Source organism: Conger conger, chromosome 5, assembly GCF_963514075.1.
Source record: "Conger conger chromosome 5, fConCon1.1, whole genome shotgun sequence".
NCBI classification, from domain to species: Eukaryota; Metazoa; Chordata; class Actinopteri; order Anguilliformes; family Congridae; genus Conger; species Conger conger.
In genome coordinates, this window is record NC_083764.1 from 51287365 (window position 1) to 51313428 (window position 26064).

A 26064-nucleotide genomic window follows, 5' to 3' on the forward strand; every position below is an offset into this window, starting at 1 on the left:
AAAAGAAAATCCAGTGTGCAGACTAGAGGGCAGCTGTATGCCATGTGCCACAATGTAACATTTCACCAATGTGGCTGGTTGTAATGATCAGAACAGCCTTGATTCGATTAAAATGCTTGTCAATAATTTGCATGTTTCATTCCTTCCCTTCCTCTTCTTCAAACAGGTGGCACCGGGTAGCTATCAGTGTCCATAAGAAAACTGTCACCATGATTCTGGACTGTAAAAAGAAAGTCTCCAAACCACTAGGCCGAAGTAACAACGCAGCCATCAACACCAATGGGATCACTGTGTTCGGGACCAGGATTCTCGATGACGAGGTCTTTGAGGTAATGCCTTCCAAATTCCACTTTCTCTTTTCAGCTTTACACAATGTCAAATTGGATCCATTTACTCAATTTATTAGCACTGCTAGAGCTGGTTTTGCTTTTTTAAAAATTGATTCTAAAATGCAGACATGAAGCATTAATGTACTGATTTCTAAAGCCATATGGGGTATTCTATTTTTAACTGTTGAAATCATCACTATCTTCTACTGCATATAAATGGCTTTTGATTCTGGTGATGCTATGCATCCCTTGTACTGGTGATACTCATTCACTGTACATCATACTTGTACATTTTGCTAATATTGGTTATTGTTATTTTAAGTAAATGTGATGTTTAAAGTGCCATTACATTTTTTGTAATGAGCATTTGGCTTCAAGTATATATAGTGTATCACATTGAAGTCATCAAGTGTAGAAAGCATTATTGTGTTGTCGCTGCATGGTGTAAAGAAAGTTCTATAAAAAGTTACACAACTACTAATTTTATTTTACTGGGCAGAGTTCACTAATAAATAAGCAAAGTGTCGATTCCGGTAAAACTTGAAACACTGTGAGGTTTGAGGCTGCCAAATAACCAAACCAAGTGCCAGTTGCAAATGTCTTGACTAACTATAGAAAACTTGCAGTTGTGGAGACATGTGGAAATGCTACGAGGGGAAAAATACACACAGGGAAATGCATTTGGTTCATTCACATAGGAATGCCTTGTTACTTCAAAGATTTTTATTTTTTAAGAGCTGAAGTTGTATGGTACATGAGTTTATTCACTCAATAATGTGGAAAAAGAGACCTGCCAATTTAATAAATTCATATTACTACAGCTATAAATTTCTAATCCTGCTGCTATATTGAATTTACACTTAACGGGAGCCAAGGTTTTCTTTGGTTGAGAGACACGTTCATTTTTACGATATATTTTTTAATGTTTAGAGGGACATTTGTGGCACCAATATTTTTCAGCTTAGAAAAGTCTGCTTGCAGAAAGCATAGTGAAAACCTTTCTGGTTGAAAAGTAGCTTATATTCCTGCTATGGTTAGATTAACTGCAATACATTACTGGCACCGTGTAACCGGAAACCATTTGTCTGTGAAGTCAAGCATCCCTCTGAGATTAGGTGTCCGCAGTTATTTGTCCATGGTGGTGACCTGTTTGAGTTCAGTTGTTGGGAGGTATTTAGTCTTTGGGAGTGAAATATTGTAGACTCCCCAAGGCTGTTGGGAAGGGGGGATGGGGTGTGCTTGCTGGATGGATACTGATACAGAGGCAACGAAGAAATACTTTGCTATAGAGCAATCTCTTTCAGAGTCTAGTTAAAGCCAGTTAAAGGACTGCATACTGAAAAGGACAGAGTAGTTTGATCATCAATTACTCTTTATCATGTAGCCTATAACCACCCTGTTGAAAATCCCAGCTAAGACCAGCTGGGATTCTAAGCTGTTTAAGATGTGTTTTCAACACTTCTAGCTGATCTGTAGCTGGTCAAAGCTTGTATCTAGATGGTCAAAGTTAGTCAAAGGCTAATAACGTAAGTTGGAGATCAAACTGCTGGAAAAGCTGACTAGGCTGTTCAGCTGGTGAACAGCTGGTCGACCATCTGAGAGCACAGCTTTTAAAAAACACAACTGAAACCAACTTAGTACATTTTTTATGCTGAACTACATTACATTAGATGTTAGCTGACACTTTTATCCAAAACGACTTACAGTTAATTAGACGAATCCCCCCTGGAGCAATGTGGGGTTAAGGGCCTTGCCCAACAGCTGGACAGATTTTATTGTGGCTACCTTCACCACTAGGCTACAGGCTGCCCCCCATGAATCTCAAGGAAGCTATTTGGTGAATAGACATGCTGAGTACAATTCCTGTGTTGCAATGCGATATGGTTTTTTTTCCTAAAGCCTCTAAAGAATGTTGGTTAAATTGGACTATTGAACAATGACAAATAGGTAACAGCTATTTTCTGAAATGGACAGCCAGGCTGCAGCCAATCTTTTCATTTGTTGAAGGACTGCTAGGCTATAGCATTCAGAATTCCTTAGAGGTTGTAGGTCATAGAACAGACAGCCACCAACAGCCCAATCAAACCTTTAGTAGGTATTTATTAGACATATTTTTTCTTCTGCTGTTATAAGCCTATCCACTTAGGGGTTTGAGTTGTTGTCTGTGCTGAGATGCTCTTCTGCATACCACTGTTATGTAATGCATGGTTATTTGTGTTAGTCACCTTCCTGTCAGGTCGACTAGTCTGAGCCTTCCCCTCTGACCTCTTCCGTTACAATCATTCCACGGTCAAAGCCGCTTAGATCACATTTCATCCCTATTCTGACATTTGGTCTGAAAAACAGCTGAACCTCTTGACCACATGCTATTTGCATTAACACGCTGGCAACAGGCATACCTAATAAAGTGTATATGTAAATATGCCCTGCTACTTTCCCTGGGTTTATATTTCTTCTAAGGACAAAGTTCTTTTTAAGGCTAGAGGATGCCCCCTCAGCTCTGAGTCTGCTTAATATGCACCTTGTGTGCCTCATACTCCCCTCAGGTGCATATGGTTTTTTGGAGGAAGACCAGTCTGTATTTTTTGAGGAACATCTGGTATCAAATTGTGGCTCATTCAGTTGTCTGGGCCAAGGGTATTAACAAAATTGTTTTATTTGTCCCTCGGTTGCTATTGTTCTCAATTAAAGATTGCAGTGAGCATGTTCTGGATTAGCACTGCATTTATTTGTAATTCAAAGTTAAGGACAAATGTTGATTGAATCCAGGCCATAGTGCGGTTTTCCAAGGAAAATCCACTCAATGATTACCTCTGCCAACGGAGGTTATGTAATGTTGTTCATCTGTCTGACCGTCCATTTGTCTGTCCGTCTGTGACAGACATATCTAGAAAATGGCTGGTATGGCATAACATTTGCTGTGCCCATTCATGTTGACAAGAGGAGGGAGTTTGTTTTGACCCCATGACCTTTTCTCTAGCACCACCATCATGGCCAAACTTTCAATTTGTGATCAACATATCTTGAAGGATTGCCATGGCATTTGCTGTGGACATTCATGCAAGGGTAAATTGTTGTACCTTTGCAGAGTTTTGCACTTCACTGAGTGCATTCTTTCCATCTGAATTGTCTGATTTCAATCTGGATAATTGCAAGCAATCTGTGAAACAATGAACACTTGTGGTGGGGACAACCTATTGTGGTGAATTGCAATTACAGTCTGTATCTGATACTGTCGGGAGTTAAGCCTACATTTATTTGCACTGCAGAAAGGATATTTTCTGGCAAGGTATTGTTACTTATAATTTGCTGAAGTTTTGCTGTAAATCCAGGGTATGCCTCACACAAATTGCTCTGTGAAGAATCAGTGGTAATTCACCCTAAAATTATACTAAAATTTTACTTCCAAAACAAATTAAATTAGTCAAAATGAAATGGAACAAATTGCTACAAAAAATAACATTGATGCTTTTTCATAATGCCCAGAAGTAGCTAGATGAGTGTGGAGGATATGGGTGCTTAGTAACTGAGAGATAAGGCATGTACTGCCACTACAGTCCAGCTTTCTTATCCCAGTTTGAGGAATGGGCAGAAGGGGAAAAATTAACTGTGGCAATGCAAGTACAGCTGCCTCGCCTAATTTAAGCAGTACTTTTCTGTCTCCTGAGACTTTCCATGCGGAACAGTACTGGCAGAATATTTGCATCATTGATTGCTGCAAGCATGAAGATGATTGTCAATTAGTACTCTCAGGAAAACAACTGTCATACGTCACATGGGGATGGCTAGAAACTGTAATTTATGAACTGTAATTTATGGCATAAACCTTACAAGCAATCACTTGTAATGTGAATGTGAACAATTTCTGCATGCACATACAGTGGGCTCCAGCATTATTGGCACCCTTGATAAGTATGCACAAAAAGTGCTCTAAACTAAAAAATAATACAGTTATTGACATAAGCTTTATTTTCCAACTTGTGTAAAGTAGTATGGTTTATTACTGATTCAATGGAACCAAGTCTTATTTTGAAATAAAAACATTATTTCCCCAAAAACACATTCTACATTATTGGCATTTCTTAATACTTTGTGCAATCACCCCTGGCAAATGAGTCTTTTCCTATAATTTGTGATAAGTTTAGAGAACACATTTGGAGGGATTTCTGACAATTCCTCTATGCAAAACATTGATATCCTTTGGATAGCCCTCTCGTCTGTGTGGATTTTGAAGTATGCTTGCCGATTGGACAATCTACCTACAACCAAAACTCAGCTTCCTAGCAGATTTCCTGTACTTGCAAGATTTTCATAGAGGAATCTTGTATGACTGGCTTGGTTTTTTTAGCACATCATGTTTCCAATGGTGAGCCCTAGGTGGTCGCTGTAATTTAGCAGAAATCCATTCGTCACGTGGCATCAATACGTCTGCGTTAATGGGCCGGGAGCAGCACATCTGGGAACCAGCAGTCATTGTTTGACAGTTTGTTTGTTTGTTAGAGGCTGTGAATTTCTGCCAGCCAGCCCCCCCATGTCTCCTCCCAATCCTATGGTTCACCCTGGCTTGACTGATGATTCACTTCACAGCTTCAAAGAAACCCTCAGTGTGGCTGTGTCATCACTCCAGTTACTAATATCCTGAAGGGCCAGTAAGACGCATTTGTGATGACATACAAGTATGAAGTCTTGATAGGTCATGGTAGGTAGGAGTCTGCTGATGATGCAATATCCCCTGTTTAAAACTCGGTTGAATGAGAGATTAAGTATTAAGTAAATTAGTATGGCCTTCTCCTTCCACTTACTTGACCATTTGATGCATTATATTTAGTGTGTTTTAAGGTGTCTCATTACAATACTACACTATACTGTACATCCTGTCTAAATGATAATGGAGAATTCAATTAAAAGTTTAATTGGCTTAGCAGTTCCCTTCTCAACTTCATCTGATGTGTAAAGCCTATTCTAACACAAAATGGCTGCCAAGCATCAAGCAACCAGACCCTTTCCTTGAGTTTTATACAAGTGCTGATACCACTTTTATGTGTATATTAAAATAAATGTTAATGCCAAATGACATGTGGGACAGTAGGTACATTGGTAGTGGTTTAGGGGGAAAGCATACATACTGTATGTGTGTCAGATACATTTCTGGATTATCTGAAAAAATACTTGAATGTGGGCGTGGCCCCGGTAGAAAAAATTGTGATCTTTGTGCGATTTGTTCTGGCAGGAGAACCACGGCTGTTTTAGAGATACAGTAACTAGCCAGAGTCTGCCTGGTGAAGTCATTTCTGCGATGAAACCCACAAGACACATTACTCAATGTCGCCAAACTGTTTTATCTTTTATTTTTTAGAAGGGTACACAACCAAACTGAAAACAGAGAACCTGTATTGGTTCCCATCAGGCAGTAGGCTCTCGGGGGAGGGGGGGCGCTGGGCTGGCCACGGACTTTGACACTTCTCCCCTGTGTATTCACCTCACGGTCAATCATAACTGCTTTTAATGTCTTTGGCAGACAACTAATCAGGTTGGCTAAACAATAGCGCTTTTAGCCCAACACCATATTTTAGAGTTCCTTTTGGATCCAGTCCTATGCCAAGACAACAGTGTACACAAAAGTACACCTTTTCGATCACAAATGTGATTTTTTTTTTTACTGGAAAAAACAACAATTTATTTATTTATTTATTTATTTTTATGTAAAAAGAAAATCCTGTCAGCTCATGGCACACATCCTGATTGGAGAACCTGACAGTTTCAGCACTGCAAAGCACACTCTGTGAATGAAGGGCTTTCATTCCTACTCTTCCCTTCTTCTTCCCCCTGTCCCCCTAACCCAGCTCCCTGTGGAGCTGGGGCCATAAGACTGACCATTCATCAGGCTTTGACATTTCTTGTCAGACGCATGGATGTTATACACCCCCAGATTGCCCCCATCACCCTCCCCCTGCTCTGTCTCCTTCACTCCTGCTTAACATGCTTTACTACTTAAGGGCTCCCAACAGAACTATAAGGTATCACTTGACTATTTTGGGGGGCATTCGCTGGGGCGCTTCAGTGGAATTCAGTAGCTGCTGCATTGAGGAGGAATGAGTAAGAGAAGGAAAGTGTGGCAAAAGAAAGAGAGGGGTATGCAGATAGAGGGAGGGAGAGGATACGGGGGAGATATTGAAATCAACACCCGCCATGGAGTTATTGCATTGTGTGAGCCCGTCTGTAGACTGCATTAATATTCAGTCTGCAGATGTCATCTGTCTGCCCTTTATCCCTTCTTTGTCCAAAAAGGCAACATTTGATGAAAGCTGTAAAGTTTTGGAGCATTAAGGCTTTTTGGTATATGCTCACGTCACCAGCACAGGTTGGAAAAGAAGCGATCAGTTTGAGGCGTGCCTGCCTTTATGTACGTCAGCCAACTGTCTGGGTCGTGGTTGGAAGTATGTGTTTCAGGGAAGGCTGGCTCAATGTCCTGCCAAAGCAGACGTCACTCCTCATTACATTTGGACCCTCCATCACTGCTGTGCATCAGCCCTGTAATTATTACCATTTACTGCTATACTACAAATAATGACAGTAATTATGTGGGTCCATCGGCATACGGTAGTTTTATCTTTGGACATTTTCAGGCCCCGTGTCCTAGCTTTGTTTGGTGTTACATCTGTGTAAGTTTAGACTTACTTTGGATAGTCATTTCTGGAATTTCTGCAATTATAAGACAACAATACATTATGGGTCGGTTTCACAAGAGACGGTTTAAGCATAATCCTGGACTAAAGTGAGTTTTCTATGGGAAATCTCCATTTAAAATTAGATTTAGTCTAGGACTATGCTTAATCTGTGTCTCTGAAACTTGCCTTAAGTGTCAATTGAAGGAGTAACAAGTGAAATCGTAATTATGTACAGAAACAGAACAGCCATTAGCATTAAAAAGGGATTGAGTTGAAAACTGACACAAAAAAACACAGTAAAAACACAGCAACACACTAAAGTAACTGTCAAGTGTAGTAACAATCCATAAAAGCAGAATGCCCTAGAACTATATGGATAGCCTGGCATGTCAATGGGCGTTAACACAGGGCTCCTATCAGAAAATAAAATTATTTCATGATACATGAAATCATGATACCTTTTGATTCTCATTTTAACCTATGGACCTAACTGGAGCTCACTGGACACAGTGGGGCATTCATGGCATATAAATGGCTGCTGCTTCTAATACTGTCCTTAGAGTTTGGCTTCTCAGAGTGCTTCCCAAGATCCTTTTAATGTCAAAGGTCAAAGTTCAGTGACCTGGGCCTTTAAAGTTTTTTTTTTTTTTTTCATTACTGGGGGCAAAGGTTCCCATTGCCTGATTCCTTCTTAGAGGTTTCTGTACAAAGAGAATTGGTGTAGTATTTGAGAATTACTTGCGATTTTGTGCTGAGCAAATTTATGACATGTCATGTTTTTGTCTTTGCCCAACCCCTGAAGTGATTCTTCCCTGTGTTTTCCCAATACTTGTCACATTTGTTTATTTCTACTCAACCTTCCTTATCTCTGATCTGTGACCGGATGTGGCTATCCAACACAATGTCCCCTCTTACCTCAATCAGGTCAAATTTAATATACCACATGCTGAGCTGAGGTCAGAGAAAGGTCAGGTTTTTACTCATCACTGATAAAGAAAGGCTGAAAGACTGTTTGTTGTTATTTTGTGAATAAACAGTGGCTCCAAATACAGCAACACGCAGTCAAAACGATCTTGTATTTGTTATAGTTTTGTGAAATTATGCTTCTAGGATGTCGTGACATTTTCCTGACCTCAGAACTCTCTTTTTACAGCCTATATCTCTGATAATCGCTTCCTTCATACTACTCATATTATGTATGCAATGAACATTTGGCCTGAAGATACATTTTTAGTTATGGCATAGCATAGTAAGTATTTGAAAATGAGACCAACATGAAATAGTTTGTCTGAATATACCATTAAGGGGATGACCTTTATGTGTTTTTTGTTAATCCAAGACTGGGTTCATCCAACCAAACACTTTCACTGAGTTTATGAGCTGAGAAGAAGTCCTTGTTGCCCTCTAACTGTGTGCTATGCACCTGAACCCTCTCCTCTGCTCCATCTGCAAGAAGTGGGGTATTCCAACTACAAACACTGCATTTATAATCACAGCTGCCTAGGAAGCCAGGGGTATTCCCCTGAGACCTTAGTGCAAATCTCCCCACAGCTTATTACAGAATATGCTCTTCAAAATTGCCTCTGAGCTTGCCAGGTGTTCACAAACCGAAATATGCAGACAATTCTGTGCACCTGGACTCACAATAACTGTTTTTCTCCAGCACATCTAAAGCCCCTACAGAGACACAGAATTGTGAATGTGTGAATATACATATAGGTATTGTCTTACCGAGTGACATACTGTATAGACATTGTAACTATACAGAGAAATACTATGAAATCTCTATGTAATGAAAGTCTTAAAAGGGCTCTCTTGGCAAATTGTTCCTGGTCTTTCCCTGAATCCATTCATAATGCTTGAAGAGGGATAGTAGCAAATTCTGCGGACAGCAGACGTTAGCCTGGATTCAATTAGCATTTTTATTAACTTTGGCTTCTGAATGCATTTGAGTGTTTATTTTTTTCAGAAACATAGCTTGGCAAGTTCATGTTGATTGCTCAACTCAGCCAACTGTTGGTGAAAATAAAATGAAAGTTACAGCCAGATTTTTATTGAGTCCAGGGCTTGTCACAGATGTTTCAAGCCATTCCTCACCTGATCAGTGTAACCAGAAGACACCATCATTAGTTCATACTATCTCATCTTTTTGTGATGCAACTGATTATTGGTGTTTCCCATGACAGATTCCATTCCAGATTTCTGACAAATTCATTAAATTTGTATCTGTCTGCAGTGAAGTAATCTGCGGGTATGGGATGTCAAAATAAACTTGTTAGGTATACTCTGCCTCTGGCTCAACCTAGCAATTGTTTCAGAAAGTTACTATTAGACCCGCCTCACTTTCTGCGAGTTGTTTTTTATTATTGCTATCAATATACATATTGATTAGACATACAGTATATATGAACACATATACATATATCAATGATAATATTGTGCCTGTTACATCCAAAACATCAACTCATGCTGCAATAACCGTGGACCACCTTGGACGGTAACACGGAGCAAATGCCACCAAACAAAACAGGCATCCAAGTCAACTAGTATAATTTCTTATTCTCGGTCATACATTGTGCTTGGTAGTCTTGAGTTCAACAAGCACTCATTCAGGCATTTCAGTCAAGCAGTAATTTATTTGCACAGTGCAGGGCTCCCACTCTAAATCTGTTGCCAAGTGTAGCTGGTGCATGGGCTTATTTTATTATATGGATACAGCATGTACCCTGCATTGTTTGGACTAACTGTGTGATGCCTGCCAAAAAAAGAAGAAGGTTTTTTAAGATTTGTGGTGTTGGGCAGTGAAGTCAATGGCGATATGTAATACAAACTTAAAATTTTATCAATTGCACGGCTGTAGATGTTCTACTATTTATGTGTACGTGTGACCACACATGCGAGTGTGCTAACATTTCACAGTACTGCATGTGATGTGAGATAATGTTCATAATGTTCATTTATATTATGTGGAGACAGAATCTTTTTCCTTTGCACTTTCTGCCAAACATCCTGCAACAAATCCACACTGAGGTATCATTGAAAGCATTCTCAGCAGTCCTCAAATCATGTCAATGAGGCAGGAAGTCCATAAAACAATATGAATAACTGCTGCATAAGAGGCCAGTGTAACTATGCTATGAACTCTCTTTTTTCTCAATGAAAACTGCAGAGCAAACAAGAAAATATGTGTTGTGATTAATGGTGCGGTATCATCAACATCAAACAGAAACATGATACAGTATGAGCTGACTGAGTGCCTCATTCCATTTAGGATTCACTCTTATGACATTTTCCTTTGTGCCTCATTTATGAACTACAGAACTCAAGCATCGATTTTTATTCTTCTTTTATTACTAAAAAGGTTCACTGTTGTTAGCTTAATTAAATAGCTTGTATTTGCTTTATTAATAGTTAATTTGTTGACAATTTTACGCACATATTTTTGCATAGTAACTAAGTAGACATAGCCCTCTGAAATTCATGACCATAGCATAGGAAAATAAAAAGATGAATAAAAAGGAAATGGCATGTAAGTTACACAGAAAATACATTGTGTGGGGTAAAGCATACATGAAACATAATAGTTTTGTTAAGTTCTTTAATATTATGAGGCAATAAATCTGAGTGTGTGAGTGTGCATGTGTTTGTGAATGTGTTTCCATGTATCATTTGGGTCACTGCATGTTCAAAGTTGTCACAAATAAACATTCTTTATCCGTTGCAGAACCAAGAATGCAAATATCAGAAGAACTTTACGTGCCGCCACATGAAAATTTATGTCATGGTCTTTCACAACATATATTTATGAGACACCAGGTAGTGGGGAGGAACACACCTCCCAGAGAGTTAAGCTCACACAGCTGAATGCCTGTTGTTATGTATCAATTGCACATCTTTATTTGTTTCTGAGGGCCACCCTGCTTGTGTTCATATTTCCACATGGTGTCAATTTGAGGCATCATCTCATTTTTAGTACCATAGCATGATGACCCAGAACCTATGCAGGTCAGCTGAGGTATTCATGTGGTCTTGTGGAGTTAGTTAACATTCTCTACACTGGCTGAAATGCTCCTGGTGAGGCTTTGGATTTTAACCACCCCCCTCCCCCCCTTTTTTTTTGGTGGAGAATTTGGGATGGGGGTATAATTTCCTTCTCCAAATGCTCACGAAAATCGGACTATTTTAGGATTTCTTTCCAGAACAGTACGGTCTCACATTATTTCTCTTACCATTCCTTTACAATTAAAGCACAAATCTACTGTGAAATGTAACTCTGAATTATTAATTCTTTGGGGAGGAAAGTGCAGTGTTACAGCCCCTCAGCTATAGACAGACGCCACCCCACCTATGTACACACAGAGACGGCTGCCGGCTGTCAGTGAAGGGACCCATTCAACATCAAGCACAGGGTGTTGGTCTTATAACATATTGCTATCTGGCTGAATTAAAAAAGAAATATGCATAGCAAAATACAAAGCATGTGTCTCTGGTGATATAATGCAACATTATATTGTTGAATGCTAAACAAGTCTCAACTCAGTATTGTTTTATGAGAAGGAATGTTGGCTGGTACTGTAAATTTCCACAACTACAATTTCTAGTAAACATCCTTATGCAAATGTATTATTTTTGCATAACTTTTGGAAATACACAAAATAATTGAAAATTGTTACAATTATCAAGACAATGTGAGTTTATATACTGACAAATATACCGATTTATGTTAATTAATTAATTATTATTTTGCATTTCTGGAAAATACAGGATATGTCCAGTATATATTGCTTAAATCACATTGTACTCAGAAGTGGTTGCTTTGATATTGTATCAGCTAAGAATTCCTGAGGTGTAATTAAGGTTGGCCAGTTTCCTATGACGGAAAATGACCATAAGCAGTTTGGTTACCATGGACCTGGTGCAAGTATATAGCATGTTGGCAGTGATGTAGACTCATTTGGCTTAGACTGACCATACTTCCCAGTAGAGTCAAGCAGCACTGTGAGCTATGAGATCACAATCCGGAAGCACAGAGGCATACGTCTTTAACACACTGTTGAATGTTATGGTTATTTCCAGGGCGACATCCAGCAACTGCTTATCGTGGCTGATCCTAGAGCAGCCTACGACTACTGTGAGCACTACAGTCCTGACTGCGAGACTCCTCACCGTGACACGCCCCAAGCCCAGGAGCCCGAGGATGAGGTTAGTATTGGGGGCCCCATAGCGTGTATGTGGCTATCAAAAACCTATTCAAAGAAATATCTCTATTTGTCTCTGTCCATACTATATTTCATTTCAATGTGCGGTTTTATGATTGTTGGCAGATACAGCTTTAGTTTTACCGTCTCATAGGGTTTAACTTAGTAGCCGATTTCATAATCGAAATACAGTGCATTCTGCCTGGCCTTTTGGTATTCATTTTTCCTCTGGCAGGCAGACATTTTCCTTTGGTATTTTACTAAATAGCGGATGAGATCACGGTGGAAAGTTTTTTTTTTTTCTCGTGAAGTCTGAGTCCACTTTGGAGTTGCCTGTGATTTATTCCATTAATGAGTTCAGCAGGTTCTTCCCTCTGCACAGACTGAAACTATACCCCTCAAACGAGTCTGAAGACACATCATCTTATAAGAAAAAACCATGTCATAAAAGCAATCAATTTATTTATGTAAATATAGTTATATCAGCAAGAGATTGGTAATGGGAATGTTCAGTTTTCTTATAATGCTGAAGAATAGGATTTTATTTTGGTAAAATAATTGGAGAAATCAGCTGGTTAATAGAGACAAAAATAAGGATGTGTAATACAGCCTGATTGGTCTGATGCCTGCAGCTTGGCTGAGCAAAGTAAACCTTTGTTTACTTAGAAACAAAGCCTCCCTGTGCCTTTTTTCAAAGGACCAGAACACATCTCCCATCGCTTTATGGCCCAGCTTTAACTTTCACAAATGCCTTCCCATGAGGCTTTGCAGCAGAACGCCACATGCTGGAGCAATATACCTGCTAACACATGTGGGCGGGGGTGGAAGAGGTTATTATTGCAGTTAGATATTTATGACTTTCATTCAGTGGCCCTGCCTCTCACGGTGAATGCTCTTGGCTAGGAATGCGGAGAAACATAAATTGACATGCTCTACTGGTTCTCTTTTCCACAGTCCTTCTCTGCGGTCTGGTGGAAGGTGGCCAGCTCAGCAGACCCTGGTTTTTTTTATTAGCTCAGCTGCTGTATCGGGACTAATATTTATTCATCCCCGATGGATGTGGAGATATCAGGGTTCGCCTGTTAACTTAATCCGCTTTGTCTTTGTTTTGACTGCTGATGTTCTTCAGAAAAAGTGCAGGGGAAAAAAGAAAAAGAGAGACAAGGAACTCCCTGCAAATATGCAGACTAAAATAAATAATTAATGGATGTGACGCAGGGACCCAGAAAAATATAAAAATCAATTAGCGCAGGCAGCAAACTGGAACATTTTCTTTCTGAGACTAACGATTACACGATTGTTCATTGTCAATTTTTTATTTATTTATTGAGAAGTTGACTATGAACAACATTATTGCAATGTTAACATGCTTTATTTTTTTCTTACTTAATTCATGTAGTTTTTATTGTGTTACGCATGATGTATTCAGATATAACAGCAAATTGGCTGGGAAGAGAAGCTGATATCTATGAAGCATGACTATACATTTCTACAAAATGCTATTTTTCTTCTTAACCCTTGTGTTGCCTTAAGGGTAAAAAATTACCCACCTCTATGTTTAACAGCAGAGAAAACCCCCTAAATGACCCTTTTTCAACTTGAAATTTGATGACAAAGTTTGTGATGAGTGACGCGTTGTTTCATCATGCAGAATAGATTTGGCGTTTAAAATTCAATTAAGCTGCTTTATCTTAGGGGTTTAGTGAAGGCAGGTCATTTTTTTTACCTTTAGGACAAGGGGAGTATCCAGAATGTTTTGACAACACAAGGGTTAAAATGTAACAAAAATAAAAGTGTGTGTGTGTGTATATTGTGTATACATGCACACACATACATGCACCTACGTGTGTAAAAATGTCAGTTATTACTACTACCTATGAGCAATGATAATGATCATATAATACAATTACGTATATTATAAAGTAAAATATATGCTATACTTGGCATTTATTATGGTTAGGGCCACCAGTTCGTCTCCACATTGTGACCTGTATTTCAATGGTTATCCTCCAGGGGTCCCCATAGGCACTCCAACAGCACAGTTCATATAATTAGATTAGATTATTAGATTAATTCGATTAGATTATTCATATAATTGAGTTTCTAATTGAGACATTTATAAACATGTAGTTGCTTCTATCAGCCCCTGTACAACATTTTTAAAATACTGCAGTATATCCACAGTAGTACATAAATAAACTGAATGTAACATGCGAGTGTCACTTGTGAACATTGCTGTCAATCAATATCCGTACTTAATTTGTGGCATTTACTTGATCAATTTAGATTATTGAGGTGGTGCAAAAGGGTAAATATTTGCTAAGGGGCTTCACAATAAGGCTATTGCGACCTATAGCTGGCGGAGGATTAAAGTACCATGGGAGAAAACAAGGGGAGACAAACTGGTGGCCCCAATTGAAGTGGAAATAACTGACATTAAAATGCTGGATTTAATATGAGTATAGCCAACTATACCATATTTTGACATGTATAAATATATGGTCTTATTTACACATGTTGCTCTTGTGCTGTTAATTTGCTTCTTGTGCTTTACATAAGGTGCATAAGATAAACATGTAAATGTAATATGAGGTTTGGTATACGCATTGTTACAAACCCAATGTGATGTTTACATTTCACACTGGCTCATACTAACAATGCTGTGCTTCATTTCTTTCTCATTGAATCCAGTACACCACTGACTTAGAGTACAGTGAATTCTATGAGTACGGTGAAGGAGATCTAACTGAACCCGCAGTTCCCACAACTGAAGAGGCCTATTCTGAAACAGAGGTAAAAAAAAGTATTGGTATCAGTCCTCATGGGATTCACTGTTCCCCTCCCCCTTAATTAATGCTGGGGCCACTGTGTGTGGTCTGCTCCTCTGTCCGTCACAGTTCATCTCCGTGTTGTAACTCCACCCCCTTCCTCTCACCCAGATGGAAGACCACCTGAAGAGCCTGGGTGTTTATTACTCACTCTTTGTTCACTCATTCTGTCTCAGCTGTTTCCATCTTTTGTTTTATGTACCTTCGTGGTTTATTTATTCTGTTCGTTCTTTCACCACACTTTTTTTTTCCAGAAAACGAAACGTATTTCTTCAGGCAAAGTGAAGAGAACCATAAAGTTGTCTAAGTCTATGGCCCGAACACTAAGGGTTAAAATGTTAGCTGCTAAGAAGAATTACCAAGCTACTGCACCGTTGAGGCCAGCAGTCGATCTAGGGGTAAAGATAGCACAGACATATCGAGACCTTTCCTTTGAAAACAGGAAAATCTTCGATAAAGACTGAAGCTCTCTGCCTCACCCCCTGTAGACCATAGATATTGTAGACCAAGGGTGGGCAACCGTGATCCTGGGCTACCAGAAATGTTGTTCTTTTAAGTTTGATAACAAGGTTTGATTACAGACCTGCATTGATTAAACCTGATGGTAATTAAAACCAGCAATATTTCTGGTACTCCAATGATGCATACCCTGCTCTAGACTATTACTAGTAACATCCTCCTTCTGTTTTAACACTTATTTTTCTTCTACTTCTCTTTCAATGTGACGTGAATGCAGCTTAATGTTGATGGGGAATATTATACTGAGGTTGAAACTGACTACGGAACTGTAGAGGGTTATCAGACAGAAGCTCCAATTAAACAAAAGCAGGTAAAATCTCCATGTTTCTATTTTTTATTTGCTCTATGTTTGCCAACTATGCAAAAACAATGAAGTGACTCAGTACTGGGAGTGTACAGAAAAAGCCATGGATGACAATGTGATAAAGTCCTGTGGTACGAAGAGTCAATTTGAAGCAACTGCTTAGTGTTTTATCTTCTTTAAAAGGGTCTGAAAGCTATATCAATGTATCACAGTGATGCCCAGCATTGTGATATACCAAAAATCTCTTTAAAAAGAGGGACAATGTAAGCCAACAAGCTGGCAAGTCAGAACAGGAAGTATTGTTCTAGGAACACCACCATCCAGTTTGAATTTCCATCAAAGCCTTCAATTACATTTTTCATTTAATTGTGCCATAACATAGCCAATTTGTCCAGTCTTAGTCTAACAAGTAGTATGTGTTGCTACAAGCATTTCCATAATTTCCGACAGTCTACATAAGGTCTTTACCTCCGCAAACAAATAATTTATTTTTACTTTTTGAACAACACAGATGTTCTATTTGACATTTCATTGCTGTCTGTGACAAATAAAGAGATACAGTGGGCTGCAGAATATGATAACAGTATAACAATATGATAAATATGCACAAAAAGTGCTGTAAACTGAAAAAGAATAGTTATTGACATATGCTTTATTTTCCAACATGTGTAAAGTAGTGTGCTTTATTCATGTTTTATTTGAATCAACCATCTTACATTTTTCAAATAAAAAATAAAAAAATCCCCAAAAACAGGTTCCACAATTATTGGCACCCCTGATTTAATGCTTTCAAATGACACAATATAGTTCCTTTAGACTGAGATTACTAAATATAACATGAAAGGAAATGCATTTAAATAAAAGCATATCATTTTCCCATATGATTGAACTCAAAATATAGATAATTTTCCATGTTGTTTATCATTTTAGCTTTTAGTTTAGCCTTTTATTAGTGGTGGCAATAATTCCGAAGCCCTCTGTATGTAGCGCTCATTAGCATAAGCTGGCATTCATTACAGGAAATGACAAGAGTTGACCTGCCAAAATGTTCAATTGACGTGGTAACCAGATCTTTTGGAACTCTGTGTAGTTCGTCATGGTTCTTCTTCAAAACCTGTAGTCATTTATATGCCATTTATAAAGAGATGGAAAACCACAAGATCATAGCCCTCCTGGATCACAGTTGGGCACCCATGCACTATGACATCATTTAATTCCTAGCTCAGAACGAGGAGCATTACACTTTGCTGCTCTCAATCTGTTGATCTGCGTCCATAACCGTTCTCTGATGGGTAAGTCATTTTGAGCTTTAGAGACTGTAGTAAAGAAAACAAAAGCTGAAGGCAAGTTTGAATCCAAAAAAAGATCAAATAAAAGAAAGCTTTGGATGGTAGCCTTGTTTGTTTTGAGAATTTTGGTAGTTGCCATAAAATTTGTGCAAAGAATTTACATAAGGACAAATAAAGTAATGAAAACCATTCCATGAGAAAGCAACAGAAAACATATTTTAATGTGAACCGAAGGAACCATTGGGGCTCTTCATGAACCTAAAGGCAAAAAAGGGTCGTCTTTATGCACAAACGAGCCTCCAGTCTGCAAAATTACTGTGGTAATAAAGGCCGTTATCAAAATCTATTTTTCTTTTTGCTTGAAGAAAATTGGCTTGAATCTGGCAAATGCAGCTTTACCCATAATTGACATGATTATATGGCGAGTAAGTGCTGTTTTTAAAACTTTTTTTAGAAACGAGAATATTTAACAGAATAGTTAAGCCACATAGCTGCAAAGCTATGCTTTGTTGCATCAAGTTATGCAGTCGATCCTCCAGTGAGATATGGCATCAAAACTGTTGCTCATGCTTTGTTGTAGTGTAGCTCATCAAATGCCCTGCAGCATGTTGATTTAATAGTTCTGATGTTAATAATTTTCCTGAAACTATTATCAGTGTTACTGCAGGGTATTTGCCACTACTGTAGCCCTCTGTGAAACCATATTAACTACTGTCAGACTACTGGCTGAATGGATATGATCTGACAGGTAAGTAAGTACTGTAGCTGGTCCATGCTAATCCAGAGCCTGTTGCATAATATACATTGTGCACAGATCCTGACCTGTCAATTGCACATACATATTGTTGTGAATTGAAGAGGTGTGTCAAATGCATAATACTGGGAATATACTGGGAAAGTTTTTCTTTTTTGTTGAATTAAGCCAAATATTCCAAAATAGTTTATTCTCCCGAACTAATTCATGTAATTCATAATTATTGTGTTAGTGAGAATATCAGTGTTTTTCCACACATTGCTACAGGTTATGTATTTCACACACCTTAAATTGCTTTAAAAAATTCTTAAGAATTGGACTTAAAGGTCCCTATTCAATGTACCAGCAATGTACAACATTTAAGAAATGTTTGGTGTTTGTTTCTTGCATGTCATTTTGAATCCATTTTTACTCATCTCAAAATGTACTGACAGAACCAAACAACAAAAACATAACATATTAACTGCTTAAAGTAATTATTCGTACTTATTCATGCATAAGTACTGTACATTTATTTTGCATTGAACAGTGCCCTTCATGCCATTGCAGATGTCAGATATTCACATCCCTTTTCCAATATACATAATTTTATTTAAAAATTATGTGTAGGCACTGCAGAAAGGGACTACATATAGATTTGTATCAGCTGATCATTTTGTAGAATAACTTGTAATCTTCAAGAAACACCTTATTTTGGCCCCTGGGTATTGCTATGGAAAGTTACTCAATTATGCTTTGGGCAGAGGGGTAAGGGCCTGGGGTCAGAAAGTCCTGTCACGTGTTTCTTCGACCCATTAAATCAGCCAACTGATTTCACTGATTAGTTCTACCTCTTGGCACAATAATTGTGCTAATTAGCAAATCCAGGTGATTGGAACAAAATACTGAGAGGGACTTTTACTTTCTGAACCTGGATTTTCCACCTCTGGTTTTGGGTGACTTGACTTTGTTGAAGTATTCTGGAAATTACTATATTTGAACTGTTAACAAGATGGCCCAATCATCTTTCTTAGATCTATCAGAAGATGAAGTGAACCAAAATGAGGCTAACAGCCAAATACAAATGAATAATTAATAAGTTGCAATTTTGAAAACAGTGTTACAATCACACTGACTGAAAGTAATTATGGTTTACCATTAATGGGCAGAAAATAAGGTGTTGCTATTGACAGCTTACATGTCATACTGCATTTAATGTTCATTTTCTAGAACATGAACATATGCACCCATGACTTAACTGCTAAACTAACAATGATGTCCATTCCTTTTTTCAACACTACGCTTTATTGCTTGGGCAATATAAGCCGGTTGAAGAGGAAATCATTGATGACTATATTACTGGAGTGGATCAAGTCGGAGTGGATCCTAGCCCAGCTACCTCTGTGGTGGAGGCAGTGGCGACCAAGGAGAAGGTGGACCTGGACGATGCCTATGACTTTAAGGAGTATGATATGAAGGAATACAATACGGGCGATTTTGATAAAAAGCAGTATGAGTACGGGTTCTACGACGAGTACGACATTCATGAGCTCAAGCCTACCACCAGCACTTACAAGGACGAGTTTGGGCCTGGTGAGCCTGCGGAGACTGACATTACAGAAAGCAGCGTGAGTATGCAGTGTGCCCTCACTTCCTCCCACTTTGGACCAGCACCAAACTGGATTATCCTGCAGTCTACATTCAAACATTTAACCGTCCTGTAATTCACATCCAAACATTCAATAATTTCATCAAAACCAGACCGTCCAATGTTTCTGCATAGTGAATACGATATTAAATTATTTTCATGCTGCTATAATAAAGCTGTAGCTCTTTACTCCAAACACAAAGTGACATATGTGCATGAAATGATATTATACCCTGCTGAAAAAAATGCCTCAGGCTGGTTGACCAGTTTAGACCAGCTCAAGATGGTTTAGTTGGTTGACCAGCTCAAGCCATGTTTTCACAGCAGCTTGGCCATCCTGGTTGACCAGCTCATACTCAGCAAGACCAGAGCTTATGAACAACTCAATTTTCAAGCTGGTCAAGCTGGGATAGCTAGATTTTTCTGCCGGGTGCATGTATGTGATTGATAAGCATTAGATATTGAGAACATGAATAACAAAAAGGCACAGGAAGAACAAATGGGGCACTTCCTGGAAGTCCTCAAGCAGTGGAAAAACTGCATATGGTATAGCTATAAAGCCATCATGTCATCATCTGTTTTTTAAGTTGTTCAGGATGTAATAATACTTCCTGAGAATGACACCTGAGACATTTTCACTGATCTGCTCTGTCAGGAAGTTTAAAAAAAATGAATACAAATAACCTGGGCCCCTTAAATTGTACAAGATGTGCAATGATTTCCATTTTAAATATGTGCACACATGAACAAACGTATGTTGACATGCCCTTTTATAAACACACATACCCTTCCAAAAAAAACCCCACTAACTGGTTGTGACCCGTTTTGATGCAGTCAGTGTAAGCTAGTGTACTGTATAGAGAGTATAATCGTATATAGAATATATCATATATACTGTTTGGACATAGCAATATTTATTTATCTGATCTGTCGGCCTTAGACTTGTTGCTACTTTCTATAGTGTAGTGAAATGATGATTTTAAGGTGAACTATTTTGGAAAACAACCCTGTGTTACCTTAAATTTAAAATACAGGTACACGATTTATAAAATCCTTAGCAGCAGAATAGTCTGTTGCTATGTTACTAGGGAGGAAACATAATTCCATTTTTACCAGCAATACTTTTCCACGGACATTCTTGAGTCTCCAAGACAGGAAATTAGTCAGTGTCTGCAAGCTCCATATTGATTTCAGACTGAGGCCTCCTATTATAGCAGCTCATGTGTGGGGTTTTGCAAAGCTCGAATCTGCTCAATGCAAACACACGCCCAGACCACAGAACAGTCTATGGTTTTAGCTCCTGGAAAAGACACGTGCCAAGGACATTCAATGCTGAATAGAGTGATTCTTGAATGCCACACTTATGAGATAATTGTTAAAACAGCACCTGGAAGCTCTGTTCCAAGCCACTACTTTTTATTACCGGCAAATACTATTTAATAAACTACAAATTGTGATACAAAACAGTACGGTTCCATAGAATAGGAGTTTATATTCCCTCTTATCATGATGGAAATATCTTTAGCCATTTACACAGATAAAAAACACATTGCAGATGACTGCAAATAATAGAAATATCCTACCTGCCCATGCAAGCAGGAAGCAATCAGTACAGCTACTTATATTGTGTATAATTAGAATGAATCTACATTCCTGAACATTATTTACTGTCAGACATTCATATAGCATAGCAGTCATTGAAGTTGATGAATTCACACATGATTCATGTGATGAATTCACATTACGTGTTCACTTGTGAAACAGGTTGTTGTATATTTGCGTGTTATGGGACAGAAATATTAATATTCTTGTAGCATCATTGTATGCATCATTATCATTACGCTGCCAGATTCAAGCTGGTTGGGATCCTTGTTCCGCCCAACCTCACGTTACGTATAATGTCATGTCAATTATTCACTCTTTCCTGTAGTAACTTTGCACTAATCCTTTATCTGATTCTTTAGAAAGTAGATTTTGCATGTTTCTCAATCATGAATGCCTCTATTAATTTCCCTTCACAATCGTGGTTGCCTATCTTGTTGTCTTTGTTTGCAGGTTGGGGGCGATATTGGCTATGGATCGAAAGGCGAGAAGGGTGAACCTGCAGTCATTGAGCCTGTACGTATGCCAGCTGTATTGAAGATTTATAGAGAATTGAAAAATGTTTACTTGCTCCGGACATTTGTTAATAGGAACTGTTATTGTAATCATTAACATCATTTCAACAGTGGAATCACGTCTGAATTCAAATAACTTCCATAAATTGGATTTGTCCCAAGGACAGGAGGAGACTCGGCGATATAAGCGAAGCACAGACGTGGCCTCTCAGTCTGCATATGGTGGTCTCAGTTCTTTTTCCCCTTTCTGCGGGCCGTTAATAATATTTGCTACCGTTTGCTCTTTTTTTCCAGGGAATGCTTGTCGAAGGCCCCCCTGGACCACCAGGCCCCGCCGTGAGTATCCCATTCATGCCGACCTCTTTCCCAAACCCGTCCCCCCCGTTTTTCTTTTTTTCCTTTCTTAAAATGGAGGAACAGTATGGAAAAAAAGACTTAAAGGAAAAGTGCTCCAGCCAAACGAGTGTAGACAGTGTAGTCAAAGTAAAAGCGGAGAGTTTACTGTGTCCTGTGGCCGTTCCGCTTATTGGTTACTCTAACTGCATAATGACTGGAAAGTGAATTGTCTTCCATTCACACGGGGGTGTTATTGACGGCATTGTGTTTTTTTTTTCAGGGTCTTCCAGGTTCCGCTGGTCTACCAGGCACCCCAGGTCCCGCTGGAGATGCCGGTGAAAGAGTAAGTGCTGGTTTTACGGGGTCCCATTATCTTGGGCTTGTCCAGGGGTACATGCTGTGACCCCTCCGGTACCATCAGGGAGGTCTCACGAAACCACTCACTCAACCACCCCCCCCCCCCTCCTCTGAGTATCCTCAAACTATTTTTTATACCCTATGAGCATTTCCAAAAAAACGAGTGAGAGGTTTGCACAGCTATTAAACTGTCATCTCCTCTTTAAATCTGACATTTTGTAATGGTGCAAAATGTACAGGGGGAATTGCTCAATAAAAAGTGGTCCCAGATGACTGTTATGTGTAAAATAAATAAACAGAAATATTAATTTCCACCACATAGCTAAGCATATACAATCCCACAGCTGCATGCTGCTTTATAAGCCTCTCTATTATGTTCAAATTGTGAGTATTTTGGTTTACTGTGTTTTATTCTGTCCTGTTCTTGCAATCTGTGCATTTCTTTGTATTAGGTTCTGTACTGCTGTAATACTGTTAAGTAATTTATAGTTGGGCTGTTATAAGTTCGTTATCTTTTCATTCCAACATGAAATAATTAATCTAGAGTATGTGTAATACATATTCGTTTAAGGTGGGTGAGTAAATGTGAACTGAGATTTCCAAAATGGCGGAGAGTCTGCATTCACAGCCCAGAGTCAGGCCATGAGTAAAATGACATGGTAACGAGGAGCACTACACCCCAAACAACTGGACCTAGTTATGGAAGCTGTCACCAGAGCTTTGGCGATACAGGCTTTGGTATTCATTATCGGATCGTGCCGCAGATACCTCAGATACCTCAGACACCAGCTTAATCGGGCCGGATTGGACCACTGGCAAGCCAGTTTGCGGGGGCCCACTAGCAGAAGCTTGCATATGACATTACCACGAATAGTGCTTTACTCTGCTTCTCAGGAAAATTCTCGGAGGCCCCCAAATGTTAGTTGATTGATTCTGAAGCACCGTCTGAGTGAACCTGAGAGCTGGAGGGAGGATTGTTTTTGCAGACTGTGATCACATCCATTCCCCCAATCCCCAACCCACCCTCCCCCCCCAAAAAAAAAAAAACATCTGGGAGGGTTAACCCTTTAAAGTCAACCAATGACACGAAGAAATGGCATCTCGGAAACAATGGGTTCATTGTGAGTGTGGAAGGTTTTTTTTTTTGATATGGAACGTTCTTCTTCCTGACAAGAAGCAGAGAAAGAGGGAGTTCCCCCAGGGAGAGGGAAAGCAGGCCGATACGGAGCCAGAGTGCGGTTTCTCTGACTTGCGGCTGCACACAATCCCAGGACAGAAATTTGTATCCTTGCGTTCGGTTAATTTTTTCCCAAACACTGTAACTCAAAGGCACTAGATGGCACTGTGTGACCTATCTGGCCCCTTGAAGCATATTTCCCTTTCATAGCTTGGCCCGAGTGCACATGGGAGCAATTAGATTTGAGCAGATTAATGAAGAACCGTATATATGATACTCATTTATTTTCGGTTTATTCTGCATTTTTCATTTCATTCAACTAAGATATAACTAGAAAATATTTTTCTACTTCAGCAAATACCATATACAATTTACTTTACATTTCATGTTTGCTATGACATCATCACTTCTTTGTTTATTTCCCATTAAACTAAAAAGTAGTTTTGAAATATTTATTGAAAGTATAAATATTGCCTCTCTGGCAGGTTTATTCGTCTTGCTCGCAAGGAGCTGTACATTTCATATACAATGGACTTTTGAAGTGTCTTCAACTCAGTCGCAAATTGATTTGACTCTTATCGGATATATCCAGGGTACTGTGAAGAGAAGTATCCTTGCATTTTTGTGGGATTTTTTATCCCCTCATTTTTTCTGTGAACTTGGAATGTCCATTAAGTTTTGGTGGTCTGTCCCATTGCTACAGAAGATTAGTATTAATTTCCTCTGAAGGTTGTTCTGTGAGCCACTGCTTTTCATCTGCATTCCATCGGTGGAACTAGTCCAGGCAGAATGCAGGTGGCCAGCCAATCAGAGGGGTTGTTGTTGCACAAGGAAGGGGAACCCTGCTTGTTGAAGCTCTCGCTCCCTGTATGATGCTATGGCTAATTTTGTCTTGCCTTGAGTTGGCTTTGGTAGAGTGAGCATTTTATTCTGGACCAAGGGGCACATCATTGCACCATGCTTGAGCTAGATACGCCGTCTGGAAGGGCTGAATATATTTAACATTTTTAATTCAAATGTAAAACTGTTCTCAATCCTCATTTCATCCGCAAGTGCACCCAATTAAATAAGTGTTAATTTAATAATATTTGTATGTTCCTAGTTACTGTTCTGTTTCTGAAGATGCTATCAGCGTATGATAGCCAAGTCATTACATTATTCCCACAGCAGCAATATAATCCCGAATTCTTTCTTTCATCCCTTGTTTTCATCCTTCTCTCGCTCTGGCTCTTTATCTCTTTTTCTTTCTTCCCTTTCTGTCTCTGCAAACATAGTCTTGTTTGGTGCTGTGATGCATAAGTGATTTTACAGTGGTCTGTCTCTCTCTCACACACTCTTTCTCCCTCTGTCTCTCAGGGTCCTGCTGGGCGGGCAGGTCTTCCAGGGGCAGATGGGATACCTGGACCTCCAGGAACCATACTGATGCTGCCAGTAAGTCCACCTTCCCTGAAAAAAAACAACATAATTTTGATCTTATATTTAGAATGAACATTTTATTTTCTATTCTTTTCTTTGCAAAATAAGACAATTGTCAATGACAGTTTGGCTCATTTCTAGATTTGCAATGGGGAAATTGACAAGTTATTAAAAAAGGATTTTAAAAGAAGCTAATATGTTCTACTTATAAATGCAGTTTTAAGTCTCATTACATCGCATTACATCGCATTTTTGCAGTGTTATTTCCTCTCAAATGACCAGAAATATATATGGTTCAACCTTTTCATGATAAATTAATTTTCAAAAATGACAAGCAGGGCTATACTCTTAACTCTTAATCATTCTAAATATAATTTAATTGATCTAAATCATTCTAAATATTCTGATATAACTTGTCTTTTCACTTGTACTTTCTATACTGAAAGCAGTCTGCCAATGTACAGAAATAAAGCCAAGGGGAAAGGCTTTTATTTTGATGGGCCAAGCCAAAATGACCCTTATGAGGGGTAATCCCTGCGTCTACCCAAACACTTTCTCTTAGACTTTACCTTTTCATGGACCTTCTCATTAAACAGACCATTAACAACAGCAAACAGGCCCTTCCCCTAGCCCACTTATCACTATCTGTGAGTGAAAAGTGTGGTTCTGAGGAGCTTAATAACAGCTTTAACGAGACTGGTCTCCTTGAGGGGACGGTAATAGGGGGGTTGAGTTAATCGCCTGTTTTCCGGACAGTTCCGTGCTGGCGGCGATGGCCACAAAGGTCCAGTGGTGTCTGCTCAGGAGGCCCAGGCTCAGGCAATCCTCTCCCAGGCTCGGGTAAGTACCAGTGCATTATGGGTAACCAAGGCCAAATGGTCATGCAAGCACAACATGACTGGTGAGGCCTGGCCTTTATAGGCGCCACTGGGTTTGTCTGGCCTTGGGTTCGGAGAGGGCGAGATGCACTTAGCGGCCTGGGGCAGGGCGCGTGTTCAGAGTGTCGTTAAAATACGCCACGGGGGCCTGTGACCTCCATGTGGCCCCCTGGAACAGGTGTCGGAAAGAAGTACAGCGCAGGAATTCAGCCAGTTAGCCAGCTTTGAGTGTTCAAGCACTGCTGATTTTTTTAAACCGTAAATTTA

The 26064-nt window shown here is 39.2% G+C and overlaps 1 protein-coding gene across 3 annotated transcripts in view; it reads left to right on the plus strand.

Annotated features, from left to right (window-relative positions):
* LOC133128659 (collagen alpha-1(XI) chain-like) overlaps positions 1-26064 on the plus strand; it is a 103433-nt gene that overhangs the window by 16577 nt on the left and 60792 nt on the right. The window contains exons 4-13 of one of the 3 annotated variants that reach the window (XM_061242366.1): positions 167-329; positions 12074-12199; positions 14887-14988; positions 15760-15852; positions 19194-19496; positions 21572-21634; positions 21928-21969; positions 22250-22312; positions 24860-24934; positions 25676-25759. In XM_061242366.1, coding sequence (XP_061098350.1) covers positions 167-329; positions 12074-12199; positions 14887-14988; positions 15760-15852; positions 19194-19496; positions 21572-21634; positions 21928-21969; positions 22250-22312; positions 24860-24934; positions 25676-25759 — 1114 coding nt within the window. The remainder of the gene's footprint in view (positions 1-166; positions 330-12073; positions 12200-14886; positions 14989-15759; positions 15853-19193; positions 19497-21571; positions 21635-21927; positions 21970-22249; positions 22313-24859; positions 24935-25675; positions 25760-26064) is intronic. The other 2 variants (XM_061242367.1, XM_061242368.1) reach the window with 2 other exon arrangements.